Here is a 21,420-nt window from a genome sequence, read left to right on the forward strand (position 1 = left end):
GTGCTCCATCCGGCCATAATTCAGCAGGACGGAAAAGGTCAGTGTTTGCAGGAGGAGGTGGAGGGAGTGAGACGCTGCCGGGAAGGGGCTATGGGACGCCCGGGCTGGCCGGGGGTGAGGAACGTGGGGAGGGGTCCAGGCGGTGGGGGCAGCAGGCACGGGTGGGTCAGACGGGCGCCACCCGGGAGGGGAACGGAGGCCAGAGGCAGCAGGAGAGGGAGCTGGAGCCAGGGTGGACGGGACAGACCAAGCGGAAGTGGGAGTGCTTCGTTCACTTGCTCGGTCACCTTAGCACCACCGCGAGGGGACACAGGCGTGGGCGAGGGACCCTGGGCATCACGTCACCTGCGCGAGAGGAGCCTCCAGGCGAGGCCTGGCCTGGACAGGGGGTCGGGGGGGCCTAGCAGCCCCGGGATACTCCTATAGGGACGGCATCCGGGTCTAACCAGGGGCCCCAGTGACCCGTTCGGACACCTGCTCCTGTCCTCGCTGAGGGCTGTCAGCGTTTCCTATCTGCTGACTGTGTGGCCTGCACGATGGGTGCGTGTGCGGCTTTCTCGAACGGCGAGACCGCGGCCTCCACGCCTGTCTCGGCCGGTTTTCCATACCAGCTTTGAGGGCCAGGCCCGAGCGCCCCTTCCCTCGCGGTGCTGAAAAGCGTGGCTTTGAGGAAAAGCGTAGAAGACAGGATGACGGCTGTTGGGACCACAAGCCTCCCCGGGTTGGTCCTTGTGTGCGGGGTGCAGTCCGGCCGGGGCGAGTCTCCCCCACGGCCCTGCGGGTGGGAGACTTGCTGGCGGGGGGCTGGCCACCCGCGTAAGAATCGGAAACGCAGGTTTTGTCTTCAGGGAGGCTTGTGTCTGACGTGGGAGGTAGCATCTGCCCGTAACTAGCGATCGGTCTGGGTCTAAAGTTAGGGCTTCCTGCAGCTGCGGGGGGAGAGCCCCGACTGCCTGACACAGCAGGACCGGGTTCTCCCCTGTCCCGGCGGCTGTGAGTCTGCGGTCCCGGCGCTGGAGGCTTGGGGGGCGGGGGGCCGTGCTGTCCTCCCCCAGTGCCTGCAGGTACGGCCATCCTTGGCGTCCCCTGGCTCGTGGCCGCCAGCTCTGCCTCGTCCCACGGGGTGCTGTGTCTGTCCTCTTAGGACCCCGTGGTGGGATAGGGCCCACCCACCCCAGCACGAGCCCCTCTTAACCTGATGGTCCCCTGCACAGACCCTATTTCCAGAACGGTCACAGTCACAGGTGGGGGGCGGGTAGGATGTGGACGTATCACTCTGGGGGACACAGTTCACCCCACCACGGTCCCCACATGAGGCTTCTGAGGAGAGGTAGGATTTGGGTGTGGAGATGATCTGCAAAGCCTCCCCAGGCAGAGGGGGCAGCACGCAGGAATGTGTGGGGTGCTGTGGTGGGGGGAGTGGGGGGTGTCGTGGGCCAGTGGGTGTGGGGAGGGGAGGGTGAGGCTCCTGGGACAGGGCTTGTGAGCATGTGTCACATGTCACAAGAGGAGTCAGACCCTGGAGGGATGCTGTGGGCTGGGCGTCCCACATCAGAACCCCTGCGTCCTGGACAGATGGCCGGCTGCGTCCCCTGTCCCTGGGGAAGACGGCAGGCAGCCAGGAGAGCCAGGGTTCAGCCCTCCCGGCCTCATGACTCTGAGCCGTCCCTGCTCAGCGGCCGCGAACACATTTAAAACAGGACAGATGCCCGTCCACGGATGGGCTCCATCAAAACGTGGCTTATCCACATAGCGGAGCAGAGCCGCGACACCGACGGAGGGGGAATGAGGGGAGCCAGGCCCGAAGCTCCGTGTGCTTGATCTCATAGGCACGAAATGCCCAGAACAGGCAAACCGTGCGGCCGGGAGGTGGAGGAGTGGAGGGTGGGTGTGGGGGTCGGGGGACGAGGGGAGTGACGCCAGTGGGTACGGGGTTTCCTTGGGGGCGATGGAATGGGAGGTGGTGTCGCATGTCCCGGCTGACGGCCTAGATGCTGCTGGATCGTGCACGTGAAGTCTTGACAGTCGCATCTCATCTCCATGACGTTCTGAGAGGAGACGGGAGTGGGGAAGCCACCCCGATGTCCCTGGGTGGCTTCTGTCCTGCTGGGGCTGGTAGGAGCAGAACACATTTGCCCATGCTGGTGGCACAGTGGAGTTTGGGGGGCACTAGGCCCGGGCGGGAGGGGGATAGAGGCATGCACAGTGCTGGGGGGCAGGAGACCCCAAACCAGGACGTACCCCACAGCAGGAGACAGAGGAAGCAGAATTTGGGTGGGGCGGAGCCGGCTTGGAGGGAGTGAGCAGGTGTGGGGACTTCGGAAGGGTCACCCGCGGACACGTGTTTCTGGGGCGAGGCAAGGGCATAGCGGGGGTTCAGTGCACGAGAGGGTCCCGTGTCTTCTCGGACAGCGGGGTCCCCATCAGGGTCCCGGAGCCGCCCGCAGGCCTCAGGACGGGACAGGACCAGGGCCGGCCCCAGGGGCGCCCTGGTCTCTAGGGACAGCTCCCCGGGCCCCTGCGGGCCCCTCGCCCCTCCCCAGGCCCCTGAGCACTGCAGAGGTTCTCGCTGCTATTTAAACGAGTGTTTCTGAGAAAACTGCATTACTGATGAGCTAACACGGGTGACACGACTTGCCTCCGCTGTTCTGAGCATTTGAGAATCAGCCCAAGTAGTTCAGACGTGACCGTGAACGTGAGATGGTGGGGTGACTGCGTTTGGGCCGCGGACTCTGACACGGGACCTATGTTTGGACGGAGAAACGGACTTTTAGTCCGTTCTGGTATTTTTAGCGTATTTTGAAACCTACACCGCTTCTCTGTCTCGCGAGTTCTTGTGGCGTCTGACACAGTCACAGCAGTACTGGGGGGGGGGACGGAGGGGGGGTCCTTGCTGGCGCTGAAGCTGCCTGCGCCTTCAGTCACTGGGACCGTCTGTTTCTTCTTCCGTGAGACAGAGCGGGGGCTGGGAGCGTTCCGGTGGGAGCAGACGTTCCCGGGCCCGGGCCCGCGGACCCGTGTGGGGAGATTCTGCAGCAAAGTGAGGAAAAGGGAAGTGGGGGTTTCACAAAGTTGAGTTAATTTCTTATAAAAAACTGTCTTTTGTCCTGAGTTCTGTCTTCTAACATTTTTGATGCCAAAATGTGTTATTAGGAAACACTGAAATGGTTCACCAGTGGTTAAATTCGGTATCCGGAAAAACAGGAAAGAAAGAGGTCAGGCCTGTGTGACCCCAGAGCGGTTGCTGGCCATTCCGTGGTTGGTGATTTTCTAAAGCCTGAAACCGTGCTGTGGGGGGCTCATGTCCTTCCGGCGTCCAGCTCCGAGACCCAGTGCCGACCCCCTCGGATGGGCCCCAGAGGGCCCGGTGGGGAGGGAGGGGCTGGGGGCCCAGCTGTCGGTGTGACTGGATCGCGGGGGCAGTGGGCAGGAGGCCCCCCAAGACTGGGCCACTCAGGGGTCCATCAAGCTCAGTCCCACTCCGTGCTGGGAGCCAAGGAGGGTCCCTGGGGTTCCACGGTCGACGCTGTGTGGGAGGAAGGCGCCAGACCCTGGGGGAGGCGAGGGGACAGGAGGTGGGGTGCTGGCCCGGGAGTGGGGTGACTTCAAGGGTGACTGTGGGTCTGCCGCCGATCTGGGAGGCTGTGGTTGGAGCCAGTGGCCGGCGCTGTGGCCCCCAGTGACAGTGCCTGTGGGGCTGGTGGGACCCTCCCATTTACAGAGCAGGCCAGGCTGGCTTAGGGAGTCAGCCTTTGTTTTCTTTGTTTCTAGAGCAGGGTGAGGGGGGCAGTGGGAGAGGGAGACGGAGAATCTTAAGCAAGATCCTGGCCCAGTGTCCCCATGGAGCCACCCGGGCACTGCTGGGGAGTGGGCCTGGGGCTCCCACCCCTGGGCTCTGGAGTCCCCATGAGGGTCACCTGTCTGCCAGCTGTGTCCCCCCCATCCTGTCCCTCTGATCCCACCCAGAACGTGTCCTGTTGGAACAAGTGTGCCCCAGCTCTGCTCCTGTCCGCCCCGGGCTTCAGGTGCCCAACTGCCCCGGAACCTGCAGACGTGGACAAGGTCGCTCCTTCATTACGTGTTGGACGGGTGAGGGCACCGGGGTCCTGGAGTGAACACCCCACGTCGGGGGGCTGGGTGGGGCCCAGGAGGGGACGAGCCGTGGTGTCTGAGGCCAGAGGTCATTCCTGTCATTTCTAGACTCAGAGGCTCTCCAGCTTCTGTTTTCTCACCGTCAAGATGAGCGTAGAAGTGGCAGGGATGGTCAGAGGGTCTGCACAAGGGATTCTCCCAAGTTACGCGACGGCCAAGGGCCAGCGGGGAAATGCACATCAGGACCGCCGTGAGACCCCACCACACGCCCCCGAGGACGGCGGCTGGCGACGTGGCGGGGGGACAGCTGCCGCGCCAGACCGTCTGCCGGGTCCTGTGTGGGGGAACCGTTGCGTCCCCGTGGGTGCGTCCCCCCGCGTGAAACCAGAGCCACGTCCACGCGAATGCTTGCACGTGGGTGTTTGTGTCCACGTTACTGGTAACAGCGAGACAGCGCCGGCAGCCGCGGTGTCTGTTACCTGATGAACCCCCGGGACGTGGTCCACCCGCACAATGTGGTCGTGTCCATTTGTAGACCCGCAAGGCCCTGACACGCACTCTGGCGTGGAGGGTGGCTGTGAGCTACGCGGTCCGCGTCCGTGAGGTGCCCATGACAGGCAGGTCCACAGGGTCGGAACGCAGGTGGCCCAGGGCTGGGTGGGGACAGGCCAGGGGGCGGCCGCTGAGGGGCACGGGCTCCTTGGGGTGGTGATGGCCACTGAATGGTCCACTTAAGTGGGTGGATTGTGTGGCAGGTAGGGGGTATCCCAGGATAGTTGCTAGGAGGACCAGCTGCCCCAGCCTCCCAGCATCGTCCTCAGACACCAAGGATCCGCACATCGGGGCTTTGGAGAGCTGGTCCCCGAGGTGCCCCGCGGTTCGGGGCATGGCTGGGCGGAGCTGGGGGCTCAGCTGTCCCCTTGGAGGGGAGGCACAGTCCGTGAGACCCTGGCTCCGGAGGGTGGGGGGCTGCCCCCGGGGCCCTAAGGATGATCATGCAGCCCCACGCAGGGTGCCCTGTCTGCGTGCCCTGCACCCATCACCTCCAGTAGTGGGCGGGGCTGGTGGTGGGGGGACCCCAGGTTCTCCGTAAAACTTCCCTCCCCCCACAAGTCCCCTCCCCCTCCCTCCTTCCTCCCCCTCCCTCCTCTCCCCTCCCTCCTCTCCCTTCCCCCTCCCCCCTCTCCCCTCCCCCCTCCTCTTCCCTCCCTCTTCTCCCTTCCCCCTCCCTCCTCTCCCCTCCCCCCTCTCCCCTCCCCCTCCTCACCCTTCCCCCTCCCCCCTCTCCCCTCCCCCCTCCTCTCCCTTCCTCCTCCCTCCTCTCCCCTCCCTCCTTTCCCCTCCCCCCTCCTCTCCCTTCCCCCTCCCTCCTCTCCCCTCCCTCCTCTCCCCTACCTCCTTCCCTCTCTCCTACGTTCCTCCTCTCTCTCTCCCTCCTTCTCCGCCACCCCCCCTTCCTCCCTGTCTCCTTTCCTCCCTCCTCTCTCCCCGTTCCCGCCCCTTCCCTCCCTCCTCTCCCCTCCCCCCTTCCTCCCCCTCCCTCCTCTCCCCTCCCCCCTCTCCCCTCCTCTCCCTTCCCCCTCCCTCCTCTCCCCTCCCCCCCTCCTCTCCCCTGCCCCCCTCCTCTCCCTTCCCCCCTCCTCTCCCCTCCCTCCTTCCCTCTCTCCTACATTCCTCCTCTCTCTCTCCCTCCTTCTCCGCCACCCCCCCTTCCTCCCTGTCTCTTTTCCTCCCTCCTCTCCCCTCCCCCCTCCTCTCCCTTCCCCCTCCCTCCTCTCCCCTCCCTCCTTCCCTCTCTCCTACGTTCCTCCTCTCTCTCTCCCTCCTTCTCCGCCACCCCCCCTTCCTCCCTGTCTCTTTTCCTCCCTCCTCTCCCCTCCCCCCTCCTCTCCCTTCCCCCTCCCTCCTCTCCCCTCCCTCCTTCCCTCTCTCCTACGTTCCTCCTCTCTCTCTCCCTCCTTCTCCGCCACCCCCCCCTTCCTCCCTGTCTCCTTTCCTCCCTCCTCTCTCCCCGTCCCGCCCCTTCCCTCCCAGGGGTGCAGCCCGCCTGGCAGTAGACTCCGGCCACTTGGGTATGGGCTGGGGGAGGAGGGAGGCCACCCTCTTTGCCCCATGGTAGGGACAGGGGCTCCTTTTTCTGTGGAGGCTGAGGCTGCCCCAGAGCCCTAGGTTAGGGCCATCAGGAGTGCAGGCCAAGGTCGCTAAGCACAGAGAGGGCTAAATTTGAAGCCAGGATGCCCAGATACATGCTCGGGGACTGCAGCCACAGCCGTGCGTCTGTGGGCCCGTGGGCGCTGACGGGACGACGTGGTGAGGCCCAGATGACATGCGCTCGTACATGTGGTGACCTTCACTCTGCGCCCTGGACGTGGGCCAGCCGGCGTCCTGTCTGATTCTGCCCTTCAGTGGCTGTGGGACACTGTCCTGACATGAAACCGTGGGACCCCGCGATGTTCTGGTCCCTGAGGCTGAGCTGCCTCCCTCCCCCTTCCACGCCCCCCCCACCCCCCCGGGGTGCCTCATGGACCTCAAAGGCCCTGGGGCAGAGTTTGGAAACCACCAGGATGGTTGAAAGCCTAGGGACCTCCTCCCGCGTCCCTAGGGCGGGAGTGTGGCTGCGAGCCTGCGCGTCGGGGCCGAGGGCTCATCAGCACCCGCGGCCCCGCAGTGCCGGCCTTCCAGGCGGTCGGTGGCCGCGGGGTCTCCGAGGACCGTCCTGCTCACAGCCTGGACATGCCGTGGGGTCCGGACAGGCTGGAGGCTGACCACTGGCAGGGAAGGTGGACGCCTGCCCTTTCAGAAGCCCCTCGGGAAGCAGGGAAGGCGGCTTCCTCCTCAGGGACTCTGGCTGGAGCAGGCAGAACCGTGGCTTCCCAAATTCATGGCCCCACAGAGCCTCCGATGCGTCCTTGTGAGTCATCTGTCTGCAATGAAGCATCGCGGTGAGGTTCCCCCGATCCAGGTGGCCTGAACTCCCGTGAGTGTGTCCTTACAAGAGACATGGGAGACACGGACGGACCCAGAAGAGGGGACCTCCTCGGGAGGCCGAGAGCAGAGAGACACGTCTGCATGCCGAGGGACACCAGGCACGGCGGCCATCGGCAGCGTCAGGAGGAGAGGCCTGGAACGGACCGTCCCTGGAGGCTTTGGGGTGGGGGGGGTCCTGCCTGCACCTTGATTTTGGACTCTGTCCCCCCAAACTGGGAACGAAGACATCTGTTCTTTGGGTCCCAGGACACACATCTGGGGAAAGGGGCTGCATGGGGAGGGGCTCAGAGGCAGGGGAGGCAGTACCCCCTGGTCCAGGCTGACTTCTGGTCCTGTGTCCTTTCCCCATGGCATCCCCAGACGCCCCGACCCTGGGCCATGCAGAATAGGGAGTTCCAGCCTTCTAGAACCTTCCTGTGGCTCTAGTCCCCGAGGCCCTCTGCCCGCACGCCCCTCTTGGCGTCCTGGGGGAGCCGTGTGCCTAGAAGGTCCCCACACACCCAGTGGTTTCCTCAACGGCCGCCAGATCGAGGCACCCACGATCTGGTGGGTGGGGTGCTCATGCCCAACGCTCTGATTTTCTCTTCCACAGAGTGACGGGCTGGGGGTCGGTCGTGTGGATCCTTGGTTCCCGGCGGGCAGGTGGTCCGCTACCATTCACGCCCTTCCTTGGCGCTGCCCGGGCGCCGTCACGGCCGTGTTCCTGTGGGTGGGAGGGACGGTTGTCTTCTTCCCGGGTGAGGGTCCCAGCGTTGGGATGGACCAGAGCTTGCCACGTGTGGTCTGGACATGGGCGTCGTCCTCTCCCCGAGCCCCTGCTGGTGCCCCGTGAAGGCGGAGGCACCCAGGGCTTCCCAGGAAGAACCACCCTCGTCTCGCGACGTAAGAAAAGGAGAAATCTGTATTTCTCCCCGTCACGTCGGGAACGTCTTTATACATTGAGAAGCTGTTCCACGATGGCTGGAAGCATCCCCAAACTCTCATTTCACTTGAACGCCACAAATACTGCCCACCGTCTGCCTCGGAGCCACGGGCTAGCCGTTCACGTTCCAAAAGCGTCTTCCCGCTGCCCACGTCGGCTCCGTCCTCCATCCGTCGGTCTGTCGGGTGCCGACGGTCCCCGGGATCATCTGGGACTCAATGCCCCCCCCCCCCGTCCCTATGGCAGCCGTCGCACGCGTTCTCGTCCATCACACGGGCAGTAAGAAGACTGTGCCCAACGGTGGAGATTTAATACAATTACTAATTTTCACCGTTCGTCATCAAAAGCTTCTTAACCGAACCTTGGTTGTGGTGTTTTCCTGCAAGCACAGGGCGGACAGCGGCAGCCACCCCCTCGGGCTGGGCTGCAGCCTGGATCCGTGGGGCCACCATATTCGTGCCCAGTGGGTCGGGCCAGGATCGTGCAGAGCCCCAGAGGGGGTCCCGGGTCCCCCTTGGGTTCCCTGGAGCACACTCCGACCTGGAGACAGCACGGGTCGTCTTCTTCCTTCCTACCCTGGTCTCGGGCGGGGCGGGGGGACACAGCTGGCGCTCCCGGCTGCTCCCCAGGCCCCGCCGGCTGTTTCTGGCGTGGGTTGTGGTCCAGGCAGGGGCTCGGAACCCAGCCCAGAGCCTCTGCGGCGGTTCTCTCCGCCGCTGCACCCCTGCCCGCCTCTGCAGGGGAGACGCCTTCGTTCTGGCAGCTGAGGCCGTGGAGGGTTATGGGTCGTCCCTCTGCCTAACCCCCTCTGCCCGGGGCTGTGAGCGTCCAGAAGGCTCACGTTGCATGACGCAGGGGCCTGGGCCGAGCTGGTCTGCTGCGGGTTCCAGATGCCCTCTTGCCCCCAGCTTGCGGCTAACTCAGGGAACCCCAGGAGGGGTGTGGGATCCGGGTGCTTCCACGCCCGCGTAGGGCACAGCAGCCCGTGGCTGGGGGAAAGTATGGCAGGTTTCTTCCCAGCTCGTCCTAGTCAAGCCGAGGTCACCAGGAGGCTCACTGCTCTGCCTGAGGCGGCCGGTCTGCCTGGGCCTTGCTGGGCCTTTGCTCACTGTCCATCCTTGTCTCTCTGGGATTGTCGCCCACCTCAAGGTCACCTGACCAGCCAGCTTGATGCCCCTTTTCTGTGTAGGCAACATAACTAGCGGGTTCTGGGGAGTAGAAGGCAGACAGCCTTCCGCCCATCGCACCCGGTTCCTTGCAGCTTTCCATAGCCCAGCTGTGTGCGCCCCTCTGTGCACCGTGCCCTCCCCCCGTCTCGTCGTTGCTAAGCGCTCTCCCCGCGGACTCACAGGGCCAGCCCCACCGTACTCTGGGGTGCGGAGATGTGATTTCTGTGGAGCTGAGAGACGGCTCCCTTTCAGCAGGACGGGACGAAGTGGCTGGTCCCGCTCCGGCTCAGACCTCGACATGATAGATGGCTTTCCCGCCAGCTGCCGGGAGCCGGGGCGGCCCACAGGGACCCTGCGGGACCTCGGGGAGCCTGCTTCCACGTTCTCATTGTGAAGTGTTAGAAACCTGCCCACAAGTGATGTCACCGCAGGGAACCCTGGGGGAGCGCAAAGGTGACCTTCGGGAAGCCCAGAGAAACCCACGGTGGGCCACGCCCCAGCGCCAAGGAGCTCCTGCGACCGAGCTCCCGGTGCAGGCGGCTGGGTGCGTCTCAGTCCCTGCCCGGGGGTGCGGGCTGCGTCTTTGGCCCCAGGCTCAGGGCGTGTGCCGCTGGCAGAGGACAGGGAGCAGGCCGTGGTGGCAGACGCCCCACCAGCTGGGAGGGGGCCGGGCCCCGGGCTGGCTCGCTCTCCTCTCTGCCCGCCCGAGCTCCGAGTTCCGGGGCTGAGCACAGGCCGCTGGAGGTGCGCTCCTCGTGGGGGCCGTGGCTTGCAGCAGGGCTGAGGCGATCTCTGCGGGAGCCCGGCCTCTCCAGGGGGTACCACCTGTGCAGTCCCCGGGTGGAGGCCTGGCCTGGTCTGGGGAGTGGCCGCAGACAGGTTGGGAAGCCCGCTGCCTTTCTCGCCGTGCGACTGCCCGGAGAGCCCTTAATGACAGAATTCCAAGTCCTGGACCGAGGGCTGCTGAGACGTCTCTGGATGGGGGTTGCTGGGGCCCCGTGCACTGGGGATGAGTCGGGGCCGTCTGGGTTGTGGTGGTGAAGAAGTGACAGACCTATGGGGCCACATCAGCGCCGGGCTTCATCCTGGGTGTCCCGCTGAGCCTGGGCGGTGGTCCCTCGGAGACGGGCGGGCTCGGCCGTTGGAGTCCGCGTAAGCAGGGACTGTCTGAGCCTGCAGGTGCCTGGGGCGTGGCCCTCCCTTGATCCGTACAGCATCTGCTTTGACTCTGATTCAGAGATCCGGGTCCCGCTCTCCCGGTGGGCGGTCAGGGTCACCGTGTCCCTAAGAAACATGGTCCTCAGATTTGGGGGCTGTCCAAGGTTATGCACTTGGAGTCCTCAGGAATGAGGCGCACGCCTGCACTTCTGGGGGGGGGGGTTAAGAGCACAGACCCAACCGGGCCCTCTCCTCCCTCCTGCCATACAAAGCTTTTAATAAATTTCGGGTCCCCATATGCATGCCGTTTCGAGCTTCTTCCTTAGTTCCCTAATGACCCCCACTGATCTGACCTCCGACCTTGTGAAGGTGTGTGGTGGCCGTCCCCAATGGCCGGACTCTACGCGGCCTCTCCAGACCCTTGTGGTCCGCCGTGCTAGGGCGGGGTTGGCCTCCTCCAGGATGCGGGCTGGGGCAGGCCCCTGTAGACCCGTGAGCATGGAGCCCACGCTGTGGCCACTTCTGGGGGAATTTCATCCTTACTGAGCGGGTGGTGCAGGCACCCGTGCTCTGGCCATGAAGTCTGTGCCACCGCGTGCCGGGGTGGGACCCATGATGACCCTTGTGATCAGGGGATGAGTGTGACAGCCTCATGGCGGGCGGTGACAGGCCGTGGGCCACGGCCACATGTGGGTTTGCGGGGACCCCTCCATCCCGAGAGCCCTGTCAGCCTTGGCGGTCCTGCAGACACAGCGGTCAGGGAAGGGAGGCTCCGTGTCCTCCCTGGGAAGGTGCCTTTACCCGGAAGCCCACTCGTGGGTGGGAGGGCCACGGGCGGAGCTCGCGAAGGGCTGAGTGTCCCGACAGTGGCGGCTGGCACGGAGTCTGACGCCCGCAGGGGTACCCAAGTCCCACGAAGCACTGAGTGGGGGGGACCCATTCTCATGCCTCCTAGCTCCCATGAGCTGTGCCTGGGGGTTTGGGAGGACTCTGGTCTTTCTGGGGGATTGTATTTTGGGATGGGCGGGTGTCCTTCCGGCTTTGTGGGTGGCTCCCCCGGCCCTCCTGTTCACGTGTAGTCTGGACGTCTGAAGGCTCCTTCCCATGACGGATGAATGGCAGAGCGGAAGCGAGGCAGGGCGCTGGGACAGGGAGGGGATGAAGCACGGGCTCCCCGGGCGGGTCGTAGGCTGGTCACCCCGTCCCAGGTCCCAAAGGGGGGACACCTGGGTGCCCTCCCTTCCCTCTCCCTATGCGTGATACAGGCTCCCATTGGGCTGATGACAAAGGGGCTCCCAAGCTCTGAGCGTCTGCTGTGGGGGTCTGCCTTGCCAGGGACGCACGTGCAGACCCTCAGGCCCGGGCCTGGATCGCGTGTTCCCAGGCTCAGGGACACTCTCCTACGTTGTCCCCAGGAGTGGAGGGGTGGCTGTCCCATGCAGGAGGGGCTGGTTCTGGCTGAACAGGACGGGAAGTAGAGGGGAGCCTAGGGCTGCCTCCACTGGGAGCTCCCGGTGAGACTGAAGGGCAGGCGTGTGTGCGAGGCTGGGCCAGGGGTTCAGAGGAGACCCTGGTGGCAGAGAGGAGGCCGGCTGGCCGAGGGTGTCCACGCACCGGGACAGGGGCCGGGGCTGCCTGTGTTCCTCTGGTGTTCGCTCCTGTGACAGCCGGTCCTGCCCCCGCCCCTCGTCCTGCTGCTCCCTCCCTCAGGGGCTGTAACCCTGGGGTCGCATCCAAAGCCTTTGCTACTGCCTGGCCTGCCTTCTCCGGTGCTCCCCTCACCCACGGCCCGATACCAGCCTGGGCCCCTCCTTTGCCGGCTGCTCCTGCTCTGTTCTCCCATGTTCTGTCCCAGCGGGGACCACAAAGCCTCCCATCCGCAACCGGCCGGCCTGGAGCCTCTCCCTCCCCCGCCTGGGGGAGAACAAGGGTCAGCCTCGGCGCGTGGGACAGGGCCACAGGCTCCCCGGCACCCGGCCTGCTGGCCTGTAGAACTGAGTCGCTGCTGACCCCTGCCATCAGGAATGCCCGCCTGCAGGGCTTGCCAGAGCCGGGTCTCCCGCCGCCACACCGGGTGAGTGGGCAGCACGGGGATGCCTGTGGGACGTGCTGGGCGGAGGACAGCGATGACCAGGGCATGGGGGACGGCCGGTTAGGAGGAGATGGGGTCAGGTGGTGACCTTGAATGGGGACCGTGTGCCGTGCGTGCCAGGAGCTGTGGCTGGACCTCACCCGGTCACAGCTGGCTCTAGGGAGATGCACGTGGCGCAGGGCAAAGGGCAATGGAAGTCAGGAGACCGGCGACGAGAGGGACTGGGGTCCGGAAGGGCCCCGGGTGGGGCTGGCGCCCCAGATGGCCTTCCGTTCCCTCTGGACATCAGCGACCCGAGTGCCCCTCCCAGTGCCAGGTGCCCGGGGCGCAGGAGGCGCTGGTCAAGGCAGGCGGGGCCTGGGGGAAGGGGTGACAGACAGGGGTCCCCAGAGTGACTCCTGCTGTGGTGTCAGGATGGAGGGTCAGAGAAGGTCCCTAAGCTGAGAGCCGTGTGCCGTGAAGGGCAGCCCTCCCTGGGAGCAGACCCTGGCGGCCGGGGTAGCGTGGAGCCGCGTCGAGCTGAGCGGCGCGGTGGGTGAGCAGGGCTCAGAGGCCACCTCTGTGTGGCGGGAAATCCAGAGAGCCTGAAGCAGGGCACAGGGCCACCCTCAGAGCCCAGCAGTGGGGACGAGCTGCGGTGGCCGTGGCGGCGGCCAGGCCACGGGGCAGGGAGAAGCGGCAGCCGTCCCCACGGGTAGAACCTATCACACTCGCTGACGGTGTTTGGAAGTGGGGGCTGAGGGAGGACGGAGGCAAAGTCACAGACCTGGAAGCCAGAGGCAGGTGGCAGATGGGGGAAGGCGTGCTTGGGGCGACCCAGAGCTGCTTTTGAAAGGAGGGTGGCACATGTCACTGGTTTGCGGGACAAAGGTTGCTGGCAATGGCCGTATCTGAGCAGGAGCAGGGAAGACAGGGAAGGGCTCTGGAGGGACAGGTGGGCGCGGTGCTCAGAAGGGGCCGGGCTGGAGAGGGATGTAGGGGCAACAAAACCCACGTGCCCCCTCCCGCGCCCCCCAGGGAGGGTATGTGCAAGGAGAGCTTCTAGGGAGGGCCCTGAGAGCCTTGACGCCCCCTAGTTAGAAAGGCAGCGGGTTTGGGAGGTGTGGCCTGGGAGCAGGGAGCACCGGGTTTCGGGGAGAGGGGCTAAAGGCCTGAGCTGTCCCTGGGCTGCCCCGGGACAGTGTGGGGGTAGGCTAGATGGGGGGGGACTCGAGGGGGTGGCATGGGCACGGGTGGTGTCTGTAGGGGGTGGGAAACCTGCGGTCTGAGAGGGAAGTGATGTGACCGAGGATCCCTGTGCAGGAACCTTAATGAGGTGCGTAGCGCTGCCTCCCAGCGGCCTCCTGAGGCCTGGGTGGGGGCATGGGCTGTAGGGCCCAGACCCAGTCCTAGGCTGGAATAGGAGTCATGGGTGTTCCTGCCCCCAAAAGGGGCTTTGGGATGACTGCGCACCTGCTCGCCTCCCCCGTAGGCAGGGGGCCCGAGGCCCTTCTGTGTGCGACCCTCCCCTTCAGTCTCTGTGCCCTCCTCCCGCAGCCTGCGCAGTCTGTGTTGGGTTTTCCCTTTCAGCCCCTGTCGGCTCATCAGGAGTCCTATCCCCGAAGCTCCCAGCACCCCTTCAGATATTTTATTGTATTTTATGTTCAGTAAAGTTCATTTGCATTAAGTTTCTACTAACAGTATGCGTGGACATTGGTGACGTCTGCTTTCTTCCGGGGGTCTGAGGCCTCCTGAAATCTCCATGCAGACTCGGGCAGGACAAGGCAAAGGGGCCGGACTGAGCGACAGCGTCAGAGGGCTTCATCCGCCCCAGCCTCAGGTGGCAGAGGCCAGGGCATCTCCGCTCCCCTGCCTCGACTGACTTCCCCAGAACGGGCTCTGGTGTCTGGTCAGGCCCGGGGCCTGGGGCCCCACAGGAGGGCGTGTCAGACGGGCAGGGGCCTGTGGCTGATCTTGTCCAAACGTGGGCCCATAACCCCACAAGGGCTGGATGGGAGAAAGACGTGCCTTGAGTAGGGAGAGTGAGCCTGAGCGGCTGGTGGGAGGTTGGCCGTGGGCTGTGGGGGGGGGGGGGTGTGTGGACGCTCTGCTTCTTCAGGCGAAGCTGGGAGGAGGGATGGGTGCTTTCTAGCAGAGGGGGCAGGCTGCAGGGTAAGGAGAACATGGCCGGACTCTGCTGGGGTGTGGCCACCCAGGTCCCGTGGTGGACAGCGGGACAGATTGGGGTGGGAGGTCCCCGGAACCCCTACAGGTGCCATGCTACGCCCAGCTCAGGATTTGGCTCCCGCTGGCCTCAGGGCACGCTGTGGGACCCGGTGCCCCCCTTCCCTGCCCTGCCCACCGAGTCCCCTGGTGCCTGCTGGATGCTTGTGTCCCTTCCCTCCCCAAGAGCCTTGGCAAGCACAGGGCTTCCTCCTCCCCTGCTGGCCGGCCAGTCCGAAGTCCTTCCCTTCGGTATCTGGTGGCCAACCGCGAGCTTCCGGTAGCGCCCTGGAGGACAGCAGAGGGCGGGGAAGGTCAGGGCGTGCTCCCCAGTGCCCCCAGGCGGGTCCAGAGCGGCCTGCGGGGCTGCGACCACCAGGATGTGCTGTGGCGTCCCGGGACCGGGGTTCGGCTCCGCTCTGGGGCCACTGACCACACGACCCCGGTGGTGGCCCGGGCGCCCGGTGTCCGGCCCGTGCGTCCCCCGCCCCCGGGCCCGCGCGCAGAGAACCAGGCCGCGCACCGCCGCGCTCGTCAGGCTGAACCTCTTTATTAGGAGCCGCGGTCCGGGCGCGCCGAGCCCCGCGGTGCCGGCTGTAGTGTGGCGGCGGCTCAGGGCCCGTGCTCGGCCGCGTGCGAGGCGCAGTAGTACTTCTTGTGCGCGATGAAGGTGGACAGGCTGCTGAAGCGGATGTTGCACAGGCGGCAGTACCGCTGGCCGCCCGGCGCCGCCTTGCCGGGGGTCTGCACGCCCTTGTCCGCGCGGGGCGGCGTCGGCGGGCGCGGCGGCCCCGCGTCGGGGCCCGGGGAGGGCGGCGGCGGCGGGCCGGGCCGGGGGCTGCCGTCGGGCGCGCCGGGGCCCGGCTCCCGGGGCTCCCGGCCGTTGAGGCCGTCGCGGGGGGCGGCGGGCGAGGGCGTCCGGGCGCCGGCGGGGGGCTGGGCCAGCAGCAGGCCGTGCGCCAGGCGGAGGTGCTCCACGAGGTCGCCGCGCCCCGGCCCGTCGGGCGGGCAGTAGGGGCACACGACGGCCGCGTCCTCGGGGGCGGCGCGCAGGCGGCGCGGGGCCGCGGGGCACGAGAACTTCTTGTGCGCCAGGTAGGCCTCGAGGCTGTGGAAGCTCACGCGGCAGGCCGTGCACTCGTGGTAGTCGGCCAGCGCGGGCAGGGCCGCGGGCACGGCCGCCTGCCGCCGCGGCTTCTTGCTCAGGTCGATGGGGCCGTCGGCGGCGTCGGGCCCGCTGCTGCCGCTGCCGCTGCCGCTGCCGCTTCCGCTTCCGGGCCGGGGCGACGGCGCCGGCGACGACGACGCCGACGACGCGGGCGGCTCGGGGGCGGGGCCGGGCGGCGCGGGGGCGGGGCCGGCGGCGGGGGGCGGGGCCGGGCCGGCCGCGTGCAGCTCGTACAGCTTGCGGCGCCGGCGCGTGCGCACGGGCGGCGCGGCGGGCGCGGCGGGCGCGGCGGGCGCGGGGGTCCCGGGGGTCCCGGCGGGCGGGGGCCGGCGCGGCGGCGGGTCGTGGCGCGAGGCGCAGTAGTAGCGCTTGTGCACCGTGTAGGTCTCGTGCCGGCTGAAGTGGATGTTGCAGGCCTCGCACAGCGTCCGGCGGGGGTCGTCGTCCTCGTCCGCCCCGCTGCCCGGGCTCGGGCTGCCCCGGCTGCCCCCCTCCGCCTCGGGCTCGGCCTCGGGGGTGGCCGCGCCGCCCGCCTCGTCCTCGCGCGCCCCGGAGCCTGGCGACGCGCGCCCCGTGTCGGCGTCTGCGGGCGGGGGGCCGGGGGGCGCGCGCGCGGGGGCCGGGGGCGCCTTGGGCCTGCGCGCGGGGGCCGCGTCGTCGGGCGCGCGGCGGCCGGAGCAGTAGAGGCGCTTGTGCACGTAGAAGTTGTTGACGTTGTTGAAGGTGATGTCGCACTCGAAGCACGTGGCGCCCTTGGGGGCCCCCGCGAAGAGCCCGGCCTGCGCCCCCGCGCCCGCCTGCAGCCGGCTGTGCACCAGCTCGGACATCTTGGCCAGGATCTCGGAGGCCGGCGGCGCCGCGGCGAACTGCGGCAGGAAGAGCGCGCCGGCCGCCAGCCCCAGCTCGCCGGGGCCGGGGCTGCAGTCCGGCGTGGGGCTGGACAGCTCGGCTTTCACCCTGGCCGCCGCGGGGCTGGGCGGGGACGGTGTCCGCGAGGCCGCGGGGGGCCCTGGCTCCGCCTCGGGCTCCTCCGCGGCAGCCTCCGTCTTGATGGCCCGGGGCGCTGCCGGGGGCTCGCTGCTGCCCCCGTTCTGGGAGGCGGCTCTGGCCTCTCCATTGGTGGTCTCCGCTGGGGCCTTCTTGTCCATTCCTGGCGATGGAGTGGGCGCCAGGCCGAGGTCGGCAGAAGCCAGGGGGCCGTGCAGGGCCGTGGGCTGCTGGAAGCTGGCCAGACTGTCTGCAGGGAGACCCCAGGGGCCACACTTCAGGGCTGGAGCAGGACATACCTGGGCCAGACCTGAGGAGGGGGAGGGTGGGAAGGGGAGAGCTGGACTGGGCAGAGGTGGTGGAGGACCAGGATTGAAATTCACCCCTGGCGGCCACGAGGACCAGCCCCATCCCTGCCCAGTCCTCATGGGGAGCCCAGGGCCTCACCTGGGGGGAGCTTGGCAGCGGGGTGCCCGGCCCCTGGCGAGTAGATCTCAGCCTTGGAGCCCGGCTGGCAGACCATGTGGTTGGTCACCAGGTGGCTGTAGAGGATGTCCCTTGTGGTGGAGATGAAGCCACAGCTGTGGCAGACACCTGCAGGCAGGCTGTGCTATCAGGGCCCTGGGGTAGGGTGCCGCCCCCCACCCCCGGCCCCTTCTCGGCCCCCACCTACCGCTCAGCGTGTCTGTGTGCACCTTCAGGTGCCGCTCACAGTTGGCCTTGGTGGTAAAGGCCGACAGGCAGATCAGACAGATGAAGGGCCGTTCTCCTGGAACACAGGGCTGAGTGAGGGGTGGGCTCCTGGAGCCCAGCTGGCCAAGGACCTGTGACATGGGGCGGGGGGGGGGGTGTGTGTGTGTGAACTCTGCCTTCTCTGCCCCTTGTCTCCTGGGACTGCGGCAAGGGCCCGGCCCCGAGCTGACCCTTCTGATGAGCACAGGTGGGCCATGTGCTGCGGGAGCACTGGGGTGCGGTGGGAGGACCACCCAGGCCTGTCTGTGGCAGGGCGGGCAGCTGGGGGCCGGAGGGGGCAGAAATGCATAGCTTGCGGGGGGCACGCACGCCCTGTTGCAGACAGCGGGGGTCCTGGGGAGGGGCTCACCGCTGTGGCTGCGCATGTGAATCTCCAGGGAGCTGGCGCTGGGACAGCTCTTGCGGCACTGGGGAAAGGGGCAGATGCGCTCGTTGGGGTAGGTCTCCTTGGGCTTGTCGTCGGCGGCTGTGGCCGCAGCACCGGTGCTCTGGCGGCTGGCACAGTAGTACAGCAGGTGGGCTTGGAGGTTTCTCTCGCTGCGGTACCAGATGCCACAGTCTTTGCAGGGGAAGACGTCTTCTGTCGGGGGAGAGGCGGGCGGAGGCTGAGGGGGTCCCCGCGCTGTAGCGGGGGGCTGACCACAGCTCAAGGCCAGGCAGTGAGCCTCCAGAAACGGACGGCTTTGCACGTGTGGCCTCTGACATCCCGAGGAGTGAGATGCAGGAATGGGGGGGGGCGGGGGGCCTCCCTCCTGGTCACTGCTGCTCACGCTCTGTCCCTTGAGAACCCGGTTCTCTTTCTCTCGCTCTCCAGGATGCCATCGGACCACATGGATGGGGGTCTCTGAGTAACCCCCCCCCCGCAGGCTGGCCCCCATGCTGCCTCCCAACAGCGAGCCCCCCCCCAGAAAGATGGCAGAGCCTCTGTGGGGGCCAGTGGGAGGGGTGTGGCCGTGCTCGCAGACCCTCGACGGAGGGAGGCTGGACGGCTGCCATGCCGCGCGTGTGACTCGGCGGGGGTGGCCACGTGTTGGTGAGGGCAGGCAGGTACCTGCCGGTGCTGGTGTGCTGTGAGCGGGTACGAGGGTGGGCCCGGACCTGGGCCCCTGTGGAGGAGACACCCGTGTGTGCGCAGGGGAGCCAGTCGGAGTGGCCAGGTGCGCAGGACACTCGTGACGTGAGGACGAGAGCGTGGCTCTGGGCGGCCTCGAGTGGGGAGGCTGGGGGCTGCAGAGGAAGAGGAGCCCTCCCCCTCTTAACTCTCCCCCCGTGACTTCACATCAGCTGCTGATGGGTCAGAACTGCTTAATTCTGCACATTTATCTCAGGAGGCCTGTGACTTCTCGGTTTATAGGAGCTCAGGTGGCGGGGGTGTGGGGTTTTCCCAGCCGGTGCAGGTTTTTCTCCTGGGTGGTTCTTGGGGTCTTTCTAGCGGGATGGTGAGGAAAGCTGTCTGTCTCTGCTCCATGGCCCGCTGCCCCTTGGCTGAAGACAGGGCAGGCAGAGGCCTCATTCTGGGCCCTAGGACGTGTCCGGGCTCTAGTGCAGTTTAGGACCTGGTCCTCACACCGGCGTCAGATGTATCCCGGGTCCCCAGTTACGGCAGAGGGGACCCTCCTCCCTCTCATGTTCCTCTGATTTGGGGGCCTCAGGGCGGCTCTGTTCGTTGGCTGAGGCGCTGAGCTCGAACTATAACCTGAAAGCACCTGGTGGGTTTATTTCTGTCCCTGGGGGGCCGGGGCTGGGAAGGGTGCTGCTGGCTGTGGGTGGGGAGAGGGGCTGGACCTCAGATGCCTGCTCAAGCCCTGGACGTAGCCCTGCGGTTTAGCGAGGACAGTCATGGTCCCCCTGCCCCAGGGCTGACCAGGGCCGAGTGTCGCCGGTGCGTGCGGGCGACCTGCGCAGACGCCCCTGTTACTACGATCCCACTGCACAGGTGAGAAGACGGAGGCCCAGGGAGGTTGGGTCTGACTTAAACCAGGTACGGTGGACTCTGTACGGAAGCTTTTCTAGCGCTCAAGGTGGAGGCGGGTGCTGGGGGGAAGGGGGTAGGGTACGTAAGGGGTGTAGCCCACAAGGGCAACGGTCCTGCTATTTCTGGGTGAGGTGTGGACACCAAAGCGTCAGACCCAAGAGGGAGAAGCCCTCCCAGCGCCTCTGACTCCCTCGGCCCCCTCCGAGCAGCCTGGACAGAGGATGGGGCCGGGGGGTGAGGCTGGCTCGGTGCTGGGGACTGGGCGGACCTTGCTGGGTCACCCTGGGCATTTCTCCTGGCGGCTGCGGTGAGGTGGCCGTCCTGGGCCCGGAGAGCCCCTTCCAGTCCCCCTCCCCTGCAACCTCGGTGTCTGGACGGGTTCTGCCTGCTCAGCACCCCCTCGGTCCCCTGCGCCCAGTCCCCCCAAAGGACCCGTGCTCTCCCTGGAGGGCTCTGGGGGGTGAGTATCCACCCGCGGCTTGTCCCTCCCCCCATGTCATTTCCACCAGCCCACAGATGCACACGGGCATCGCCCGAGTCTGAGCGACGCAAGCCACGTCCCTTCCACACTCTCCTCCTGCTCACTCAGCCCCGTGGTCCTTTCTCTGCCCTGGGTGTCTCCACAGCCAGGACGCCCACCGCCCTCCGGTGCCGCCTCCGGGGCTCCCCTTTGGCGGGGGTCATGGTGCTCAGCGTGAGCCGCCGCAGGTCCCCGTCCGGCCTGTGCCGCGAGCCTGCCTCGTGGGGCTTCTCCGCCACTTTCCCGTCCTGCGGGCCTGCAGTTGCCACCTCACGGCCCGGGGATCTCGGCCGCGGGAGTGGACCCTGCCTGAGGGCCCGTGGCTCTGAGAGGAAATGCGGGCCCTCGCCTGGCGCCACGCTGGTAGAACCACGCTGCTGGCTCGGGCCCAAGCGCTCCGAATAAAGCTGGCCACTGCCATCCTCTGATCGTGCCCCCGCTTCGTGAGCTGCGCCGTGCTGGGGGCCGGCCGGGCAACCCTGGAGCCTGGACCCCTTGGTTCGTGTGTGTGGAGCGCAGAGGAAACCCTACTCCGTGCACAGATGCGGTCTGACCCCGAGCATCCCCGCAGGGAGTGAGCGAGTCTCTCACCCCGGTGTTCTCACTGGGTGGCTCTGCCCCCAGGGGATGCCGGGCCGTGTAGTGACGCGTGTGGACACGGCCCTGGCCTCTGCCAGGGTGGGGGCCAGGCTGCCGCTCAGCATCCCACCACGGACACGTAACCCGCTCCTTGCCCAGCCGGCACGGGGAGAGCAGGTGGGGCTGGGGACCCTGTGAGGGCTGCCGCTGCCTGGGGCTTGCCTCCGTCCCCCACACTCATCGGCTGCGGCTTGGCCTCCGCCGCCCAGGTCCCAGTGCTCAGCCCCAGAGCCCGGGGGCACGCGTCGTGTACTTACTGTTGATGACCGCCGTGGCCAGGATGGAGGCCATGCCGGCCTGCTGCGGCAGGAGCTGGATGTCGGCGGGGGCGGGGCCCTCGGGCTCTGCGGGCTTCTTCACGGCGAGGCTGGGGGGGGCCCCCGGCTCGGCCGCCATGAGCAGCGCGCTCAGCCGTCCGCCTGCGGGCACCGGCTTGGTGAGTCTGCACCAGAGGGCTTCGTCTGTGGGGGCGAAAGCCTTGGTGAGGGAGGGCTGCGGGCGGCTCCCCCTCCCGTTCCGAGCCCCTCTGCGTGGCCCCCTCCTGGAGACCAGGGTTCTGAATGTGGGCGGGGGACGGAGCCCGGCCCCGGGCGGGGGGCAGCAACAGGCCCATGGCTGGGTCAGGCCCGTCTCTCTAACGACCATCCTGCCTCTAGGAGCCACCGCCTCACGGGAGGCCCCGAGGAGCGCCCGCACGGCTGCCCTGGTGTCCAGGAGAGCGGTGGCCTGAGGGACAGGCAGCAGAGCCCAGTGCC

The 21,420-nt window shown here is 67.1% G+C and overlaps 1 protein-coding gene across 10 annotated transcripts in view; it reads right to left on the reverse strand.

The window, feature by feature from the left end:
• Positions 1-14,033: 14,033 nt before the first annotated feature.
• The window catches only part of ZFPM1 (zinc finger protein, FOG family member 1), a 65,333-nt gene continuing 57,946 nt past the window's right edge, over positions 14,034-21,420 (reverse strand). For 8 of the 10 annotated variants that reach the window (XM_080829452.1, XM_080829448.1, XM_080829444.1 and 5 more), the window contains 5 exons: positions 20,923-21,126; positions 17,881-18,111; positions 17,452-17,547; positions 17,226-17,372; positions 14,034-17,088 (listed from right to left, as the gene is read on the reverse strand). In XM_080829452.1, the coding sequence (XP_080685578.1) occupies positions 15,236-17,088; positions 17,226-17,372; positions 17,452-17,547; positions 17,881-18,111; positions 20,923-21,126 (2,531 nt within the window). In that variant the 3' untranslated portion in view covers positions 14,034-15,235. The remainder of the gene's footprint in view (positions 17,089-17,225; positions 17,373-17,451; positions 17,548-17,880; positions 18,112-20,922; positions 21,127-21,420) is intronic. The other 2 variants (XM_080829449.1, XM_080829446.1) reach the window with 1 other exon arrangement.

Source organism: Martes martes (genome assembly GCF_963455335.1).
Source record: "Martes martes genome assembly, chromosome: 17".
NCBI lineage: Eukaryota > Metazoa > Chordata > Mammalia > Carnivora > Mustelidae > Martes > Martes martes.